Source organism: Cricetulus griseus, chromosome 8, assembly GCF_003668045.3.
Source record: "Cricetulus griseus strain 17A/GY chromosome 8, alternate assembly CriGri-PICRH-1.0, whole genome shotgun sequence".
NCBI classification, from domain to species: Eukaryota; Metazoa; Chordata; class Mammalia; order Rodentia; family Cricetidae; genus Cricetulus; species Cricetulus griseus.
In genome coordinates this window covers 41673499-41695985 of record NC_048601.1, presented here as the reverse complement: position 1 = coordinate 41695985, position 22487 = coordinate 41673499, and the positions used below count along the sequence as shown (strand labels likewise).

General features: G+C 37.2%; 1 protein-coding gene across 1 annotated transcript in view; it reads right to left on the bottom strand.

The window, feature by feature from the left end:
* Cntn3 (contactin 3) overlaps positions 1–22487 on the bottom strand; it is a 296693-nt gene that overhangs the window by 167873 nt on the left and 106333 nt on the right. Inside the window, exon 4 of the mRNA XM_027428982.2 lies at positions 82–177. Coding sequence (XP_027284783.1) covers positions 82–177 — 96 coding nt within the window. The remainder of the gene's footprint in view (positions 1–81; positions 178–22487) is intronic.

Genomic DNA, 22487 nt, shown 5'->3' with positions numbered 1-22487 from the left:
AGAAACAACCCTGGAGTGTTAAGTGCAGGACTTGCATTGGAAACTCATTGCGTAATAAGTAGAATAGAAAATGATACTCACCACCAGAGTGTGGTGGGGGTCCGCAGAGAAGGACCACCCCCTGACCCTCGCGTACTGAAACTGTGCTTCTTATTCTGGTCTTAAAATTTTCAAGATCTAATTTAAAAAAGAAAGCAAGAAGGACATTTTAGAAAGAAAAACAACACATTCTCTTTCCCTGGAGACAAATATTCAAATCCCCCCCAAGAACCCCGGGAGAATGTTTGCATTCAGGAAGAAAGGCAGGATTTAATATATTTATTAAGCCTTCTAGGAAATCAGCTGTATAAATGCAATATAAATATATACCCATGGATCCTATGTTGCTGTAACAGGATTACAATGGTATGGAACATCCAAAATAGCAAAGTGTATATGAGAATAAAATAACCACATAAGATGATTCAATAAAAACAACAAAGTGTCCCACCATGTAAATAGGATGGCCATATCCACTTCAGCAACTCACTACATCCTAAAGACAGTCAACCCCACTGTTTGCTCACCCACTCCCAAACTCCTACCTTATAGTACCAGATCATAAACGGCCTGTACAAACTTTATTCCCCTCCTGTAATCATTGCTAATTATAGAACAATTTAAAAATAGACAGTTTCTAAGTAGCAGTCTGATTAATGTCGTGAAGGCCTTAAGGAAGGTACATATCCCACCATGGAAATAGACAAGAGAGTAGAATTTAGAATGCAGCAATAAATTAAATGCTTACTTTTATTTATTGCTGCAAAAGACACTAGTTATTTCTATGATCACCCAAATGATGACTTTCAAGAATTCAATAATGTGTTTTCTTTTTAAAAAGGATCAATCAATGGCAAATACTATTTTTATTATTAGCAGTAATTTTTACTAAAAGCATAGTTTCTTCCAATAACAACTCAAGATAACATATATAGATTTAGACTTCCTAGCTTAACTGACCACAGGGCAAAAGAACTATTGACTTCCTCTTTTAAATAGCTGAAGTCTATACAAATTGTTACTCTTTATCTGTGTTCCAAGTAAATACCAAAATAAACTCATTGGCTCACTAGAAAATACAAGACTTAATTAAGTCTATGCAGGAAAGGGAAGAAAAATTTGTTTCTCTAACTTCAAAAAATGTTTGAGAATTACACAGTTTATCATCTATATATGAAAAATTGACTACATACTTACACACTAACATACACACACTCACATGCGCTCCCCCCTGACTTTTTATCTCTTAAGTATAAGTGGTTACAGTGCAGTGTATAACAAAACATGTCTTCTAGAACAAAATTTAGAAAATTTTAACTTTCCTTTGAAGCACATAAACGACAATGACTTATTTCCAAATTGATAAAATAGTCATCGATAGACATTTAGAAGTATTCCAAACACCATAAATCAGTACAACAGGCAAATGGATTCTTGTATTTAAGATTTTATTGTATTGAGAAGTAGTATTGATCATAGTGGAGGATGTCACCAATGCAAATAGATGCAAACAGAAAAGAAGGGAATTTAAGGATTTCTTTTGGTTAGAAGCCAGTCTACAGAAACATATGACATTATAACTTCTTAGAGATACTGCAAAGATAAGATTCCTAAAATGCTAAAGCTCCTGTAGTGTAACTGAGCTGTAACTAGAATGCTGAACCATTCAAATATTTCAATGTCAGGTAAGAATGAAATCTACATGTGGGCACTGGATGTGGACTTTGGGATCCCATTTCATATAAAGGGATACTCGCTGAGCCAAGACACACTGGGGTGGTCCTAGGCCCTATCCCAAATTATACCATAGACTCTGATGACCCCCTATGGAAGGCCTCACCCTCCCTGGGGAGCAGAAAGCATATGTGATAGGTAGGATTTTAGTTGGGGGGGGTGATAGGGGAGGAGGGGAGGGAGAGAGAACTGGGATTGACATGTAAAACATTCTTGTTTCTAATTAAAATAAAGAAATAAAAAAAATAAAAGAATGAAATTTACTCATAGCAAAGAGATTTCCAAAGATTTTTCTTAGAGAGCTAAGTAGGTATTATTGTTGCTCCTTTGCCTTAAAATCCTTGAGTTCTTCTACTACATGATTTTAGAACTCTGAGATTTTAACATTTTAATTTTGTTCATTAATACTATGCATATGAAACTGTATACATGTCTAGGTAGACAAGTGGGGTCAGAGGACTGCTTTTCTAGTTATTTTTCACCTTCCACCTTTCACCTTGGAACTGAACTCAGACCCAATTTCCTTTTACCTGAGAGATCTATTGTAGTTTTTCAGGCTTTTTGTTTGTTTTTTCTTTGAGACACAGTTTCTCTGTGGCTTTGGAAGCTGTCCTGGAACTAACTCTTGTAGACCAGGCTGGTCTCAAACTCACAGAGAACTAACTGCCTTTGTCTCCGGAGTGCTGGGATTAAAGGCATATGCCACCACCATCTGGCTGACTTGGTAGCTTTTTAGTCACTGATTTTAGCTAGCAAGGAATGAATGAATGAGACAAACAAGAAAAAGAAAGAAAGAAAGAAAGAAAGAAAGAAAGAAAGAAAGAAAGAAAGAAAGAAAGGGAGGAAAGAAAGAATGGAAGGAAGAGAAAGGAAGGAAGGAAGGAAGGAAGGAAGGAAGGAAGGAAGAAAAGGAAGAACGGTAATTCTACAAAAAGCAATTTCTCTTCTACAAGTTAAAAATATCTTTTGCTTACACTCAAATACTGTTTAGCATAGATTGGCTAGCATTTGTGTCAGTACACTCTCCTATAAGGCATTGTAAGGGGACATTGCCTTTGATTCCTGCTATGGCTAGTTCATGGGGCAATAGCATAGTCCTATCAAATAACAGTAATTATCTTGCCTTTAATGTGTTTGCTGGAACATCACTGACAGGAAGGTTTTCCCCCTAAAGAAGCATCTCCTCAATGTGTCTTAAATTTCCTAATTATCTTTATTACCAGGGATTTTTATTTCAAAGTGCAGGTATCTGACAATCACTTAAACTAGCAAGTTTAGATACCTAATAATCTCATTATTTGAACCTCAAACATAATAAAACTTTGTGATTTCCTATGAACATGTATAAGATTTTATACAAATTAAATACCTTAATTGTTAAAGAATTAATGAAAGTGTGATATAAATAGTGTGACAAGATGGTATGGGATAGGGTATAGACATGATGCTCTGCTGAAAACCTGTGTTCAGTTGCTAGCACCCACACAGCAGATCACAAACATCTGTAATTCCATTCCAAGGAGATCTGATCTCTGCTGGCACTGCATGTACATGACAGACACAGATACACTCAGGGAAAGCATCCAGATACCCAGTAAAAATGAGTAATTTTTTAATGTGTCAAGAATTCATGACCATCAAAGATGTTTATGCATGGACACCTAAATAAATGTGTGATAGATGAATCAAAGAGCAGGACACAGCTGGGTGGATATAGGATGGTAAGTACTGATATATGTGTAGATAACTCAATGGTTTTAATTTGTGCCACCTTAAAGGCTAAGGATGATGAGAATCTCTTCATGCGCTTATATTTCATCTATATATTATCTAAAGCAAAGTATCAGTTTAGGTCTTGTCTACTTTCTAATTATATGTGGATATCTACTACTGAGTTCTGAGAAGCCTTGTTTATTCTAGATATATTTTCTTTATTAAAGACATGGCTAGTATGTATTTTCTGATTGACCAAAAGCATTAATGCATGAAAACATGCATGCCATAGGTGAATGAGAGAAAACAAAAAGAAATAAAAGGTTGCTTCCAGGTATGGTGGAAAGACTTTCTATGAGAGAGAAGATAGCCAGAGGCTTATGGAAGGGTGCAGACTGAACATGACTGGCAGACAGTGTCCAGCTATAGGAAGAGAGGGGGGAAGCAAAAGCTGAGAGGAAGAGAGAGGAACCTGGAGTGGCAGCCAAGGGCCAGGAAGATAAAAGGCCAAATGGAATGGTAGCCAAAATGGCTGAGATTACATTGGAAGGAAGAGCAGTGGGGGCAGGGCATACCAGCCCAGAAGCCTCCAACAGGTAGGGAGGGACTGAGGGATGCTGGTAGAACCTAGCAGTCAGCTTCAGTCAGCTTTGATATGTTAATTAGTGCCTCAGCCTTTTGTTGAGGGTTTGAAACTTAACATTAGGCAACCTACAGAGAGAATTTCTTTCTTTTGTTGAGACCCCAGGAGATATGGGAGAAACGAAACCCTCCACATGGTTCACCACCATTCTAACCTTGAATGTGCCTGGAAAAAAACTAAAAAAACAAAATACTGGGTATGTCTATGGGTGGGAGCAGCTTCTGGCACTCCAGATATAGGGAAGTCTGGGCTGTTGACTGCCTGCCTTCACCCTTAGCTGGTAGGATCACCCTGTTGTTGCCACTGTGGCCTCTTGATACTGGATTCCAGCTTCTTTAGATTTCCAATGAGGGCTAGGCATCTTTTGGGCCTCCAGCACCAGGATGATGAAACAGTTGAGACATCTACACTCATGATCAGAGCAGCTACTGAGTTCTCAGTCTGGCCAGTGTACACAGAGAGCCATTGGCGGACTACTCAACCCACCTGACAAATCAACTGTGCTCCTCCAGAGAACCCCAACAATAACAACCCCCTCATCAAAAACTTACTTTTGAAAGAAGTACATTATTTAATTGTGACAATGGCAGGCTTGGGAACTTCTAGAGGCATGAGATTATCTCCAGTGATACAAGAGTTCTCAGCAGCAGATCACGGCCTTCCATCTGCCTTGAACACACCATACCATGTCCAAGACACACTCTTGAGTTTGACACTACCCACCCCAAAGTGCACTAACTCAAAGACTCCAGAGTGAGAACCTTCCTGCTCACAGGCTGTAAAGCTAAGGGGCCCAAAGAGGCTCATGGTAGGCAAAGAACAGTATCCCTTGAAAAACTTATCCCTAATGCCTGACATCTGTGCAGTTCAAACACAGAACTCATGAGATCCTTGAGTCTCAAAGTCTTAAGTAGCTGAGATTAGGCACACACAGCTGATGTCCACCCCACTTTCCCAACTTTTACAAGTGCACAAGTCACACATGTGAAAAAAATGGAGCAAACTATATTTCTGCTTTGGGACCTAATAAGTTTAACTGGAGTTGTATGTGTATACATACATGTGTGGGATTAAAATCACATGGAACTGAAATTGGTAGGACTGTGGGACTGGTAATAGGAGATGGGTAAAAGAAGCCATAGGGTAAGCCGGGTGTTTGTGGCACACGCCTTTAATCCCAGCACTCTGGAGGCAGAGGCAGGCAGATCTCTGTGAGTTCGAGGCCAGCCTGGTCTCCAGGATAGGCTCCAAAGCTACACAGAGAAACCCTGTCTCGAAACAACAAAAAAAAAAAAAAAAAAAGAAAGAAAGAAAGAAAGAAAGAAAGAAAGAAAGAAAGAAAGAAAGAAGCCATGGGGTGACTATAACCAGAATGTTTTATATACATGTATTAAATTGTCAGTGACATACTTTAATAAACAAATCCATAAAAGTTAAAAAAATAAAAAGACTGACAAACTTTCCAGTGACTTTCAAGCCTAACTTCTTACTCTGTAACCTCAGATAAATGACCATCTTTGTCTTCTTTTACCTTTTAACTGAATTTGACCTTAAGTCTTTGTACTCTGATGTGAGACAAACCTAGATACACTTCCTTTCTAATAATGTTCACATGTTTTCTAACCAGGAACAGGTGGATACACAGAATCTCTTCTAAAAATCTAATATAATAGCAGCAATTCTATTCTGCAAAGAATAAACACTATGATTTATGCAAATTCTTTAGAACACTTGTGATACATTAATGTCTAGTAAGTGAACAAGGCTCTTCTTTTCCTGACATCTTTTCCTGGAATGTCTCTAAGCATCAAATTTCTACTTCTGTGTCTGCACAAGTGATGTGTCCACTGAACTTTTAATTCAACTTACATTTTCTATATGTCCTTCAGATACTTAGGGGAAAACTAGCTGCCCTCTTTTACTTGACACTGCATCCTCCTTTTCTACATTGCTTTCTGCAATGTAGGTTCTCTTCTAACTTACATTGTTTGATACAATTTCTGTACAGACAACTATGCCCACCATTCTCTTTCCCCTGTTGCCTCTCATCACAGCAGTTCTTGTTCACTGTTCTATAAAAGACAGCCTCTCTCTTCCACTTGAAATTTCTTACTGTCCATATCAATGTTTTGTAAAATCCTTCTTTATAAATTCAAATCTCAAGTACTACACATGTGTGGGAAAGTGTGTGTGCAGCATGCATTGTCACCTTTAACAGCACCAGTGTCCTAAGTATATAATTCTTCAGCCCTGATAAAGTAAGCATACAAGATAGAATTAATAGACAGATGTATTAGTGAGGGATTATGACAGACATTTTCTGAAATTCACCTTCTTTGATTTCCATAAAAGTTCTAACACAAATGCATTATTTCATGTTTTCTGTAGCATTGTAGCTCAAAGAAATCCTGGAACTGGACAACCATATCACAGTAAGTGATGGAGCCAAAGCTTACATACATTTCCAATGATAACAAGACCTGTTCTTTGTATCTTTTTTTATAATATTCAATAATTACACATAAACTTCATTGTGTCTCTTTCCCTGTGGCCTCTCACTTCTTAACCGATCCATCCTCTACCCATGATACAGAGTTTCTTTTTTTCCATAAAACAGACAACAGATACTCCATTTTAAGTAACTGCTAAAATATTAAAATTGAATCCCTATTGCTTTATTGTTAATATACACATTCTTTGTCCTTATTCAGCACTTCCACAGATGTATATGCACACTCATGCATATGCTTATTATCTGTGATCTAGGTAACAACACAAGAGTGTATGATCTCCAACTCTGAGTAAAAGTGTAGAACTTTACTCATGTCCTAACCTCCTTCTCTCAAATTACATTGAGTGCATTTGTCTTCAGGGACCAGTTAAAAATACCCCCTCTATGTGAAGGAGATATTTGTAGAGCACTATAGATATTTAGTGTAATTGTGTGTTAGAATATTAGGTTGGTTTGCTCAACAAGGTTAAAGGTCTGTGAAGGGCCCCCCTTCCTTTCTTTCTATTGTTCCCATTCACCTCTTATTGTACCTGCTCAGGAAAAATGGAAAGCCTCAACCCTAGCCCTTAATCATTTTAAATAAACACAGTAATCCTTAGCAATTCTAATGTTCCCACCTATTAGTCCCTCTCTAGCTTGCACCTCTGCTGTTCTATTCCTTAACAATATCCATTGCACTGGTAACACTCAGTTATTAGAAAACACCAACCAGCCTAGGAAGGCAAACAAGAAAAATTGCTTTAAAAGAATAAGTTCCATTAACAATTTGAAAGTTCTGCCACTTTCAAATAATAAACTCCCTTGTCAGACAGCGGTCAGGAAATCACTAATACTTTACAATTTTGTTTTGATAGTTCTTGTCTTATTATACATTCATTCAAAGAAACACAGTGTGCAAACACACACACACCTCCATTGGATTATATATCAATTACATATATAATACTATTTTTTCATTCTTCCTTCCTTTACTTTCCATTCCATTCCTTCCTTTCCTTTCCTATTCTCTCTCTTCTCTTCTCTTCTCTTCTCTTCTCTTCTCTTCTCTTCTCTTCTCTTCTCTTCTCTTCTCCTCTCCTCTCCTCTCCTCTCCTCTCCTCTCCTTTCCTTTAATTTCCTTTCCTTTGTTATTTGAGACAGGGTTTGTCTGTGTAGCTCTGGCAGTCCTGGAACTCACTCTGTAGACCAGGCTGTCCTAGAACTCACAGAGACCTAACTGCCTGCCTCTACATCTTGAGTACAGGAATTAATTCAAAGGCCTGCACTCCCACCCACTTCCCAGTATAGCAATAAACTTTTAAAACATAGTTAAAATAAAAAAAGTGCAGAAAAACTTTATCTTTTAAGGGTTTCTTTTTTTTTTTACATACACACACATATGATTACAATTCTATACATACAAAATTCTGGCTTAACAGTTCTATTTATCCTTTGTTTTGTAGAAATGCAAGAACTATTTTTGTTTTCTCTGAAATAAACATCTCACAGTATAGACAATGTTAAAAATTGTTCCAAATGTGATGACCACATTCTAAAGTCTAACTGATTACTGAGTGTGATGTCACATGCCTGCAATATCAGCACTTCTTGGGCTACATAGCAAGATTCTGACTCAAAAATGAAATAAAAGGGGAGAAACATTGATCTGATTTTTATGGGAGAATAGAAAACAGTGGTGTTGTTACAGACCACATTATCACTGGAAGTTAGACTATTCTGGAATATCACCTTTGAAATCTAACTGTGGCACTTGATGCTACCTGAACAAGTTTTCAGTCATTTACAAAAGGCCCTTTCACTTACTAACAGTGACTCACGAATCTGGAAATAAAGAGATCATATAAAATGATATCATTATGACAATGGGAATAGATCACACTACTAAAACACATTTACCTTAATTATGTTCTCAAACATTTTAAAAAGCTTTTTAATAGGCTAGGCTAAAATGTCTCAATGGCTCCTTTTCAAAGTGTTGTAAGTCCTGCTTCACTAGGAATACCTACAGTGAAAATTAGCCCTAGCCACTCATACAGACGTCTCAGATTCTAATATCAGGTTTGCTGTCCAAAATATGCAGATAGTTTTGCCTATGTTAGAAGCCTGCTGAGATCACTGTGTGAGAAAATAAACACAAAATTCTTAGAACACTTTAGGGGATCAATAAGTGTTAGCAAACAGCTTCCCCTCCCCAGGCAAAGAGAAGCCTATGTCTCATCCTAACCACAGTCTAGCCAGACTTATTTGTGATTCAGGGAATGCTAATTTTTATGTCTTTTGGAGGATTCAATTTCTTGACTCTATTTTTTATTATACTCCCCACCTTGGGCAAAAATAGTTCCTACTTCTTCCCATTGTGCTTAGTCAAATAGTGGCAACATAATATTTGTTGAATTCAACACCTTATGAAATGAATATTAAAGCTCCTCATAGCTGCTGTCTGTTAATGCAATTGTAATAATAGAGACAAGATGTTATGGTAAAACCTCACTTCTGTCCATCTAAAACTAAGGGAAACCAAAATTAATTAGCTTATTTCAGTAATCCTCATAACGCTATACCCTAATGCTATGCATGACTTCTCTCCCTGGCCTTAGTATGAGGCAGTTTCTCTTTCATGATTCACTCAGCAGCACCCTGGAGTAAGAGCACAGTTGACTGTGGCAAGAGCTCCTATGAGCTGGCACTGAGTGAGCACCCTGGTGAGGACCTAATTGAGTTCACTTTTTTCTGTCCTAACTATTCATTAATTAGTATACAAAATTAATAATCTATTCATACCAAGTTTTTCATTGAAATAGAGAGGGCCATTAAAGATTATTTTATGAACTATTTGAAAAGAAATACCTCTCTAATTCCAGAGAACTGGAGTGTCCATAGTTTAAATTTTCATTGACTTTTTTTTATAATTTAATACATGAACTTTGTGTCCACATCATCAAAATCACTTCCAGCTCATCTCCCAAAGTCCAACTCCTACTATACCCTCCCTCCCAAATTCATGATCTTGCCTTCTTCTTGTTTTGTGTGTGTGTGTGTGTGTGTGTGTGTGTGTGTGTGTGTGTGTATGTGTTGGGGATGTATATATATATATATATATATATATATATATATTATATATATATATGTTTCTTTTATTGGTTGATGAATAAAATGAAGATTGGCCAGTAGAGGCAGAAAAATAGGCATGGCTACGAGATGAGGAGAATGCTGGGGAGAGAGGCAGAGAGGCATCTCGAGGAGACTCCAAGTAGAGACCAATAAGATAGGATATGCCAGGAGTTATCTGTTAAGATAAGGCCACACAGAAATATTTAGATTAGTAGTTATGGGTTAATAATTAAGAGAGATATAGCCAGTAAGAAGCCCTAGTCATTTGCCATCAGTGTTATAATTAATATAGCATCCATGTGTTTAGTTGGGGCAAATGGCTGTGGGACCAGGCTGAAAAGAAACTCCAGATGTGTGTTTGTGTGTGTGTGTGTGTCCATATGAATATATAACCTACCTATTGAGCAAATTTCACACTGTTCATATGTAAATGTGTCCATGGATGACCACTGGATTGGACAAATTTAGTAGGAACTCATTGTACAACGTATGTGAGAGGGCATCACTGAAGAAAAGTGATTTTCCACCTCTTGCCAGCTATTAACTATGGCTCTTTATCTAGGAGTGAGGCCTTTCGAGACTTCACCACCCTCTTGGCCTGTTAACTGGTGGTGTCATTATACAGGTCTTATTGAGATAAACAAATTGTTTAGTTTGTGGGTCATTTCTATTGGACATTAACAGCAGATATCCTGATCCTCAGTCTTACAGACTTTCTGCTTTCTCTACTGTGATGCTTCTTTTATTTTTATTTTTATTTTTTTTTGATGCAAACAGCATGAGGATTTATTATTGTTGTTTAACGAGCTAACCCCATGTTAGCTCGGGCCTTCCATCCATCCATCATGGTGGATGGCTAGGAAAAACAGCTTGAAGCATCTGCATAGAGATCTTACAGGACAGCATAAGGGGAATGTCTAGGGGTATGCACAGGATCAGGATTGGTGTGCCACCAGGCTTGGAGGGTTTGTCCTCTGTTGATTGCTCAACAGGTTGTTATAGCCCATAGGCCCTCTCAGGGTGGTTGCTATGCTCTGTGTGTCATTGCTGGGCATTTGTCCGTAAAGCACACCCAGAGCCGTAAAGCATAGCACCACCAACTAACCTCTGATTGGTTCCTTGCCACGAGGCAGGCATCTAACCTCCTAGTGACTAAGACAAGGTCAGACAAGCATGTGTTCAGCTGTTATGGCTGCCACTGAGTTATAGATCTATCAGTTGGGGCTAAGTACCCCACCAACACTTATTCCCTGCCTTTTGAGCAGCTGTGCATCTCTATAATAATCTCTATGAGCTATAAAATTAAGCTTCTTGGATGAGGCATGAGAACTTCACTTATATTTAAATATAATTATTTAGAATACAGTTAAAATGATATTTGTTTAGGAAAATGGCAGTAGAATGTTCTCTTCCAGGATCTGCACCCCTCCCAACAGAGGCAGTTATCAAGGTTTACAGCACTATGCACAAATTTCCTCCATTGAACCAAGCTTCAGTCCAATTAGATAGTTTTTAGTTGTCCCCAAGATATAAAAAAAAAAAAAAGTGTGCCATTGGAGGGTTAGTTTGTTGTTGTTTGTTTGTTTGTTTGTTTGTGTTTCCTTCCTAATTATTTAAATGTGTGTGACCAAGGAGAGTTATGAGGATTTTATCTCATGATTCGCATAACCTGTGGGAAGGGTCATGCTGATGGAAATATTAATAAATTTGCATGCGCAAACCAATGGCAAGAAGAGAAGGTGATTTACTCTACTTACAGTGTCAGGAAGCATTCTGTTTCTACGCCAGGAAAGAGAAACATTAGTCAATGTTGGGTTTCCCCATCCAAATTAATGTTTATGCTTTTGGATCCTATTTAATCTTGGAAACACAAACCTAAGAAGCTCAAGATCATAATATGTGTCCTACTGTAATGTCTTACTTGAGAATGTTGATTTCTTTCGGTCATTTAATGAGTTATTCCACAGATCTGCTGAGGGGCTTCCATGACTATGTAAGAGACTTAATTCTGGCTTTCTGTATCTGATGCCTGGCTCCTTATCATGCAAAGTTTTTATTTTATTTTCCAACTAAATTATCCACCCAGAGGCCTGTGGACTTTGATCACAGGAAACAAAGTAGTGATCAATGAAGAGAATTTTCAAAAATGTGACAATACTGTATTTGGGTAAATTAATATTTTAGTTTGTTTCCTGTTCCTGTGATAAACACTGAGCAAAAACAACTTGGGCGGAGGAAAGGGTTTATTTGTCTACCAGTCAGTCATCAAAGGAAGTAAAGGAAGAAATTCAAGGCAGAAACTTGGAGGCAGGAACTGAATCAGAGACCATGAAAAGGACTGCCTGGTGACTTGCTTCCTTTAGTTTGCTCAGCTGTTTTTCTTATATAGCCCAGGCAAACATCCTTACCTAAGGATGGTACCACCCACAGGAGAATGGGCCATCCAATATCAATTAAGAATCAAGAAAATGCCCAACGTGCTTATGGTTCTCTACAATGGAAACAATTCCTCAACTGATATTCTCGCTTCCCATGTGATTCTAGTTTATATAAAATCACATAAACTAACCAGACAAAATAGATTTCCAGTGCTCATCATTCCTATAACTCTCTGTAGCTTGTGATTCTCTAAAGTATATAATACAGTAGGGTCTATATATGATTTATTAATTTACTATTATACATACTCACTAATATGTAATCTATAGAAACCTAGAATTATTTTTCTAAAACAGGAGATTAGTGCTCAGTAAGTATCATTTACAGAACAAGAGAGATTAGTGAATTCTTTCTGTGGGGGGCGGATGTTGCATGTTCACCTGAAATTATGCTAATGTTCAGGGTATAATCCACCTCAGAATTCTGATTTGTGTGTGTGTGTGTGTGTGTGTGTGTGTGTGTGTGAGAGAGAGAGAGAGAGAGAGAGAGAGAGAGAGAGAGAGAGAGAGAGATGTATTTTCAGATCATGTCTGTGCATATGTGTTCCTGTGTGTGAAGGTAGCGGTGTGTCTGCCATTGTACCTTGTTCTTACGTTGATCCCCACCCTCCACTTTGAGTCAATGACTCTATTTATTATTGCTGTTATTCACTGTTACCTTATAGATCATGCTAGCTGGCTGATAAGCTTCTGGGTATCTGCTGGCCCTGCCACCCATCTTGCTGTAGACTATACGGATTTACACTACTGCTCTTGGCTTTTACAAATGTTCTGGGGATTCAAATTCCAATATCATGGATTCACAGAAAGTATTGTCCCTACTTTGATTTCTATAACTGCAACTTGAACCTTGTAAAATAGGCTAGGCTGGCTTTCCAGGAAACCTCAAGCCTTTCTGGGCATCACCAGTACTGGGAATAAAAATACACACTACCATAACCAGAAAGTGTTATTTGTTCTGGGGATCAAACCTTAAGCTTCATATTTGCCAAGAAAACATTTACCAACTGAACCATCTCAGTAAGAAATTGTTTTATCACCTATACTAACACAAAACACAAATAATTTGTACTGGTGAGAGATAAACAATATCTTAGATTGTTTCCTTGAACAGTTGATTTATGAGAATCACCATTTTTTGAGAGGAATAATAAAATGTAATTGTGACATATAGAACATGCATGCATTTGTAATGTTGGGTTCAAGTTACTATGTCATGTCTTAATTTTAAAAATAAGGCAAATAGGGAGAGCTATATAAGTCACAATTTATGGGAGTAATTAAAATGACATTTTATATGACATCATTTTACATTACATGAAGTAAACCTTTAAAATTATTTAACTAAGGAACACAAAAGCCTAACTAATATGAATTTATTTAAGAAAACAAAGTCATATATTTTTACCAATTTAACACAATTCCCTAAAACAAATTGAAACATAACAGATAGATATAAATATTTTGATAGCCTTGTTGTTGCCATGGAAACAATCCAATCATTATAACTGTGAAATGCAGTTACTTATATAACTCAAGTTTGACAAAGAAGGACAGCTTATATTACTTGTTTTCTTTGTGAGTTTCACTAAGATGCAGAGTAAATAAAGACAAGCATTCACTTTTATACTTACAAAGTGAATTACACATTATACTGAAAGATGCAGGGACCCATAAGTTATATAGAATTCTCAACTTAGGCACTTAAGGCACTCTTGAGAAGGCTTTCTAGTCCAATTTTTTTTTTTTTTTAGTTATAAAGTAGAGATAATCGTTTATTTATTTTTAAAATGCATTTGTTAATTTAAATTTCATTTTACATTCCAACCACAGTTCTCCCTTATACCTCTCCTCCTGCTCTTCACCCACCTACTGCCTCTCCCCTCCACCCACCCCCATCCATTCCTTCAAGTAGGTAAGTTTCCCATGAAGAGTCAACAAAGTCTGGCACCTTAAGTTGGGGAAAGACAAACCACCTTCCCATCTCACCCCCTCCATTAAGACTAAGCATAGTATCTCACCATAGGAAATGGGCAGTAGGTACAGGATCTATCTTAGGTGCATGAGTAAGTTTAAACTACTTAAGTACAAAAATATATGCAAAATAGGATGAAATTATAACTGATGGACAATTCTTTCTTTGACCTTTCCTATTCCTAGCCCCATGATCCATTTGGCCACTTACTGACTTGTAGCCTCCATAGTCCACCTTCACTGATACATAGTTTGTCTTCATTTTTATGCCTTCCTACAATGACACTGGTCATTTTGATGTTTAAGAGCCCATATATGTCACCATGAACATCATGAACTCATCATGTTGTAACACTATTTCCAAATAGAGTCACATTCTGACATAATGGATTTGGATTTCAAAGTAGCTTTTTTTTGGGGTGTTCGTGTGAAAAACTCCAATATACTGTGAGCTAATGACAATTTTAACTAAACAGAGTAAGTGAAAATGTTATGTCTTGGGAAGAAGGATATTAGATGACAAAGAGTTTAGCATTTGTCATGGGAGCTAAGCAGGTTTCAGAAGCCTAAGCAGTAGATGTAATATGGACAACTGAAATCTCCCCTTCATATCCATTTGTCTACATCTTGTATTATGCAATGACTTTGGGTATGCATGAACAAGTGTGTGTGCATGTACACACATGGGCACGAAACACACATGCAAATGTATATGCACACACACAAACACATGTTGCAGAATATTTGTACAAGGTGAAGATGTGTCTTTGCCAAGGTGCCCTTTGATTGGTTTAATAATAGCTAATAGCCTTTTGATTGGCTAATAGCTAGGCAGGAGGTATATGTGCGATTTCTGGGGAGAGAAAGGAAAAGAAAGTGAACTGGGAGCACAGGAGATGCCGGGAGAAACTGACAGGAAACATGAGGTGCAAGATGGAAGAGCGGTAATGTCACATGATAGAACATAGATTAATATAAACAGGTTAATTTGAGTTAATAGAGTTAGTGAGGAACAAGCCTAAGCTGTAGGATGAGCTTTCAAAATTAAAAAGAAGTCTCCATATCATTATTTGTGAGCTTTCTGGAGGGACAGAAAATGACTCTTTACAAACACAGTTTTTAATCCTTCCATAACTCTTACCGGTCTGAGAGCAGACCATAAGAGTTATCAAAAGGTTTAATATCAGGGTTGCTTTGGACTTATAGTATATTTAAGAATGTCAACATTCCTGCTTTTAGAAAATACTCTTTTCCTTGGTTCATCTTGCTCTTACCCTAACTAGAATGTTTAACTATATTTGGCATAGCTTCATTTCCAGTTATTAATTTAATTTTTGATATACTCTTAGGAAAACTACTTTAATTGAGGCACTTTCAGCAAGAACTTCAATTTTCTCAATTTTAAACCTGTTGGGTATTTGCTGAATATGTCCTATTCTTTTATATCTCAATTAAAGGACATCATCAACCACCTTAAAATTCTTAATTAAAATCCACAAATGAAAAACATTAGCAAGTATTAAATATAAATGAAGATGAACGTTTTTACCTAGCACCAAAGTTTTGTTTGTATCCATGGTGGCATGCCTCCTAACATGGAAATATGATAAAATATGGTTGAATTGGAAAATTAAATAGAGCTATCATTTGTGAAGTTGGCAAACAGAATGGGTGCAATAAAGAATATAGTACCTAGATAACTATCATGTCATGGCGCCATGATGGATATTGCCTTTCAGGAAGGTTGATGCTACTAAAGATATTTATAATATTTAATGCAATTATGATATATGTTAGTTAAGATGTTATATTACCATGTAACAGTTTGTCATGTGTCAAAACATTCTAAGAATAAGACATGGGGACATTAAAGTGACTCATGTTTTATAAATGCTCTCTACCACAATTAGTGGAACTAAATAGGAATACGTTTTTAACACTGGTACTTAGCTGTGACAGCAAGCCAAAGGAGTGTTACTAAGGCATGGGGCTTGAAGGAAAGTCACTTACAGTACCTGTTAATGTGTATTGCTAAAGCAAGGATAACAAAAATGAAGAATGCTCTAGTTTTCCAGGAAAAGTGTGTTCTATCATTAAGAATCACAGCACAGGGCCTGCACAATCATTCGATACAGCAGGACTCTTGTGGGAATGCTTGAGTTCAATCCTGAGGACCCAGAAAGTGAACAAGGATAACCAACTCCTGTAAAGTTTTCCTCCTACCTACACCAGAACACCATGACATGTACAAGCAGAGTGTACACACATACAAGGGAAGTGTGGGGGGGTAACTGATGAGTTGCCCATCTCCATTCACTGCTGTCCACTGCCAAAATACAGCTTCTCTGACAAGATTGAAAGTAACCCAGGTCTAAGAATATAAATGTAAACATTTAAAAGGCAATTTGACTAATGACCATTTTAACAAAATGAAAATAGTAATCTCTACCCAAAGGCCTATGACCTCCCAAATCATGGACTTTTGTCTAAGATTGCAGTATCAAACTAGAAACTCTCTCCAGTGGAGCAGGCCTGAAATCCAATCTGAGAGCAGTTAGTTACCTCAAAATATCATGTCACTACAGCAACAATGGATACATCTTCGCTGACAGGTAAGTACTTCAACATGAAGAGTCTGGTAAGCATATTGATGTCTTTTCTTCCCCAACAGCCTGTATAGTACTTCCTGGAACCATGAAGCCCAGCCCTCAGAAGTTTCCTGATTTGTTTGGCATTGCTTCCTCTATGACCTATGAGGGAAAAACATAGCTCCTTCTACAGTAGAGTCTTACCATATAGTTGACAATGACAGTAGGCAATGTTGTTTTAGAGACCTCTAGGAACTCCCTACAAGTAACTCATAAGGGACCCCATGAATTGCAGTGTGATTTCATTTCATAACCCTTGAAACATTATCTACACATAAGAATAATTTTGTTCAAAATCTTTTTTATGTTTCCAAAAATACACTGAAATTACGTTACTAACTTGTGGGCTTCCATAAGGCTTTTCACAATCTTTAGATTTGTTTTATCTAACTACAACCATCTTCCTTCCATCTGTATCCTATCCCCATCATTTTGTAATAATTTTACCTCCATTAAACTTCCCCATATTTCATATATAATCTACTATTTTAACAATTTTTAATATTAACTGATTTGAGACATAGTAAGTTTCTCTGTGTATGTTTTCCTCTTTCCTTTTGAGTGTGTATGTGTGTTTTAATACACCCCTCCTTTGGATTAGACTTCCTCTCCACCTCCTGGTTTCCCTCATACTCTTACACTTCTAAAAGCTGAATTCTATTTGCCCCTAGAAGTCCACCTTTCTACTTTTAGTTTACTTATAATCTGCTATCCTTACTGTCCCCTTAACATGCCTGACATGGGCTTAATACCCCAATGCCCACCTCCTAAATAAGGTTCAGGGAATATCATAGAAGGGGAGATAAAAATGTAGGAGTTCAAGGAAGGATAAGAATTCTATAAAATGCAGAGGGAATGACTCTCACAGGAACTGTTATTAACTGCACAAGATATGTATAAGCCAAAATACCAGCACAGATGGGGCAGATGGGTTAGGTCCCATACTTATTGAGGAGCTGTTGGCAGCTGACAGTTTCTGGTGGAGCAGTGATTATTACTTTTAAAGAACAGAACCAATATTTGTATTTCTGTGTTCCCATGGATGACCTGATGTTTACATGCCCATGAATAGCTAAACACCACTAACTGCTAATTAGACATGGTTGTGTGTGTGTGTACATGAACATGTGTGTGCATGTTCCTATGCATGTTTGTATGTGTGTGTGCATGTATGTGCACGTGTGTGTATGCGTGAGAGAGTGAGAGAGAGATAAACTTCAGTATTTTGGATGATAGAAAGTATTAGAAAAATACATCCGTTCTTCAGGGAGACATGTCTAGAGGGAATATGAGAAAAGTTACAAGAGGATAGGAATATTATGATAGCTCCTTTATAGTTGCATGAAATTCTCAAGAATTAAAAATGAAAAAAGCAACAAAGGAATCATAGGACGATGGGGTGGTAAGATGGTTTAGTAGCCAGAAGTACTTACTGCCTACACCTATTGACACAATTTCAATTCTCAGAATCCACCTAGAGGTCAATGTAGACAATCAACTATACAAAGTTGCCCTGTGACCTCCATAACTGAGATGTGATATGTGTGCATCTGCAATCACATACTTTATAAACACTCACACATAATAATAATAATAATAATAATAATAATAATAATAATAATGACATTATTATTATTATTAACAGTAAATTAGTAGTAGTAGTAACGTATCAAATGGGAAAGCAATTTGTAGAGCGGATAGGGATGGATGGGTTGATGTAAAATAAGACAGGATAAGTTGTGAAAGTCCAGAAAATAATGTAAACCTGTTTAAACTGTCAAAGAGTAAATTTAATCAATAAAAAAGAAAAAAAAAACAAAATAGTGCAGTGATGAATAAAATTTAAATATAAAAAGCTTCCAGGACAATACAAGGCTAATGATACCAACACATATTCTCCAATTGCATTTGAGGTGATATGGAGAAAATAAAGTAATTTTAAAATCAAGGCTAAGTACAAATTAATCTGAAATCATTGCTGCCAAATACACAGAGGAACTCTTCCTGTGGACATGATTTAAAAAGCATTCAGAGGACCAGTATAGTGTCCAGATATCAATATAATGCATGGAAGCTCTCTTTACAGGTTTGATCTGTATACAATATACCACTAACTCACAATGCTGTTGATCACATTAAGAACAACCAAATATCAGGTCTGAACGCCATTTCCACTGTCGTCTCTTACAGAGCAAAGCTGCCAATCACGATTCAACCTGTAAGACTCCTATGCCTCAGTTCTAGCACATGCATTCATTTGTTTTTATAATCAGAACTGGGACTGCATCATGTTCTATTGCTAACTAAGCCTGAAACTCTAGGCCAGTACTCATGTTTCTATTGCCCGCTTTCCTCGCCTGTATAATGGAGAGTTAATGGTTTTCTTGGACCACTCAATGTAAAGAACAGCTGAAAACAAACATAACGTGAACAGCATGCTACTGTATACCAAGCACAGTTGAGAGTGCTCTGCATTAATTTTGGCAGAAAAGAAATGCAGATTTACAAGCAGACCTGTGGTTTTGGTAGGAGGAGCTATCAAGGCTTCTGATAAAGGTTATTTGCAAAGTGACTAGGACACAAGGGACATGGCATGCACAGCTTGCTAACAAGCTGGCACTACTGAAAGGTAGTAGAAATCAGGACGCTGTGTCTAGATAAACATGTATATCATGGGGGCCTGAAAAGAAAGCCCTTACTTCAAATAACTTCCTAATTACAGAATTTTTTGTCCCCTGTAAGTGATCAATGTCGTTCTACTTCTGGGAGATCCTTTTTTTTTTTTTTTTCCTCAAATGGTTCTGTTCAAAATAGGATCAGAGGCAAAAACCTCTGACATGATGAACCCATTTTACATTTATTTGGTGTTGTGTACAAATGCAGATATATAGAGCTCAAAGGACAACTTGCAAGAGTCAGTTATCTCTTTCTAACATATGCGTTCCACAGATCAAACTCAGCTTGTTAGATTTGACAGCAAGTACCCCTGTTTTCTGAGCCATTTCTCCTCTTCCTTTAAGTTGATTGGTTGTCTAGGAATTTTGTTTTGAAAATTTTGACCCTCACCTACCACATAGGTTTAGTTAGGTTTTGGGGGACATGTTTAAAAGGCAGTTCTACAAAATATGCTTGTGTGTGTGTATGTGTAAAGGTGTTTGCTATAAATTCTGAGCAAAACACATCAGTTGCGTAGCCACCAGCTACACAGAACTACTGAGCATTTGACATGTGAGTAGTTTAGACTTCAGTGTGCTATATGCCTGTGAAACACATAATAGATCTCAAACAGTACTAAAGGAAAAGGAACAACATATTTTATAAATAATGCAACATAGATTACATGTTAAATAACACTGGGTTGAGTAAAACATTTTAAGTATCCTTGCTTCATAGAATATAAACACTGGAAGTTTTAAATTGAAGATAGTTTTACATTATAGATAGTGGAAAGCACTGTCTACAGAGTATTTTGTTTTCCAAAGCCAAAATACTCATACATATGTTCTCAGAGATCAAGGCCAAGTGGAATAAGGATTTCATTTATATTGAATGACTTATAATCCAGAGTTTGCCAATAAATTTCTATCTAGTAACCTGTATGAGAATTTTCCATACCATGTCTTACAATATGTACAGGGAGCACAAATTTGGCTGAAAGTTCTGACACCATTTTTCTTTGTTTATTCTGATTAAAATGGTTGTATGAAATTGTGCTCATCAGGCTCTTAGCATGGCATATTCATCGTAGTAGGTAGATAAGAGTCTAACCAAAAGCAAGGTCTAATGCATCCAGCAGACATGATGTGTGATTGTGTTTGACCTCTCCAGAGATTAGGCTTTAAAGATAAGGAGAGAAGAAATTCATAGATTTCAGAGGGCAGCTGTGTACAGAAGTCTCACGGACAACATATGACAACCCACTAAGAAGGAAGCCAGGACAATAAACACCATGACCTTTCCTCTTCCCACTTTCTGGTTCCCTCCTAATATCCCCATTGCCCCTAACAACCCAAAATCAGAAAAGGCAAGGGGATACTCTGCTGTATCCATATGGGACTGCTGGGGCGTAAGGCAGGATGGAAGGTGAATCTGGAAGGCACAGATGGAAGACATTTAGCATGTGTATTTTTGATCTTTCTGAAAGATGCCTATTGTCAGCAATGAGAATAGAAAGAGCTAATTTCATGTAAAACTAGTAAGACTCAGTTAGATGTTCACTGAAACACATCAAATTTAAATAGAAAAATTCGACCTGACTTTCTATTTTCAGCAATGTCACAGTTATTGTCGTACCAACGGAGCTACTTTTAAGTTCAAGGTACTGCTGACCCTCAGATGGGATGAAAAAGTCTAAAATGCAGAATCTGTTTTCCCTCGAAGTGTTTATAAGGAAATCATTACTAAAATAGAGGCAGTGATATTTTAGACCCAACATTAAACAGCTCCATTTAAAAACAGGAGCCATCTTTTAATAGACATGAAAAACAATCAGAACAGGTCAGTATTTTAAGCTACTTGGGGAAATTGCTCCTCCTGGCACACCCATTGGTATGTAGATCACTGCCTGATGTCATTTTATGGATGGAGTTCTCAGGTTGGAGCACCTCTTTTAAGATTTTCCAGGTTACATCTTTGACTTCTCTGTAACAGGGCAGAACTCTCATTTTTTAGCCAATTGTTCATACATTTACACCATGGATGGACAAGCTACTCATACTCCGTCCAGGTGATTCTGTGAATTGTATGCACTTTGAAGGGAGTGAGCCCTGTGCCTAGGGAAATAGAGAAAACAGCCTCATCTTTCCTCCTGTTGTTTACCTCCATGCTGAGCACATATTTTGTCGTGTGCAAACAAGACATGAAAGTGTCTGTATTTCTTCTCGCAATATGCCCTGTAAACAGAATGAGCAGGTATCAGAGATCTCTGTTTATAGTACAGAAGTGATTAAGGCATCGGAGGCTGCCTCAAAAATGAAGGAAACTGCAATAACAGATATGTGAATATCCTGTGCACAAAATTGTCTTATTTATTGTTTAGATCATATCACCGGAAAGGAAACCACTCAGAACAGACAAATCTGTAATGTGGAGTCTGAAATAACATCTAAAGTCAAAATGCTACTCTCTAGTCTGTGGAAGTTATAAATTATGTAGCCTCTATTCACACACCTAAGATTTTTCAAATATATATCAGAAGAATGATCGTGTATATGTTTATTGAGCTGTTTTGAAGATGGAATGCCTTATACAGGGCAAAATAACCCACCGAATATTGGCTATAATCTTAAGGTACAGATCCAAGTAGAAACGTTTCTCGTGGATAGAGTTTGCAAAATGTCATCAGAGTCTATCAGAATGGTCAATTTCACAGCAATTTTTCTGTATCTCTTGGCAAACAGACCTAGTTTTCTAGTTACACACTGCCTATCACTTCAAAACACATACATCTCTTGACTGGTTCTCAGGAACAGTTTGCCTCTGTTGATAACTGCATGAGTTTTTTACATTGAAGATGAAAAATTTATAAACCGTTTTGGTTTTAGCTATCACGATACTTCCCAGCTGTTAGAATTAACATCTCCCAGGTGTCTCTAATCCTTTTCAACAGTCTCCTATTTTTATCTGTGCTTGTCCCATTTTATATTAATCTCCTTTTGTAAGTCAACTGGAGGCTT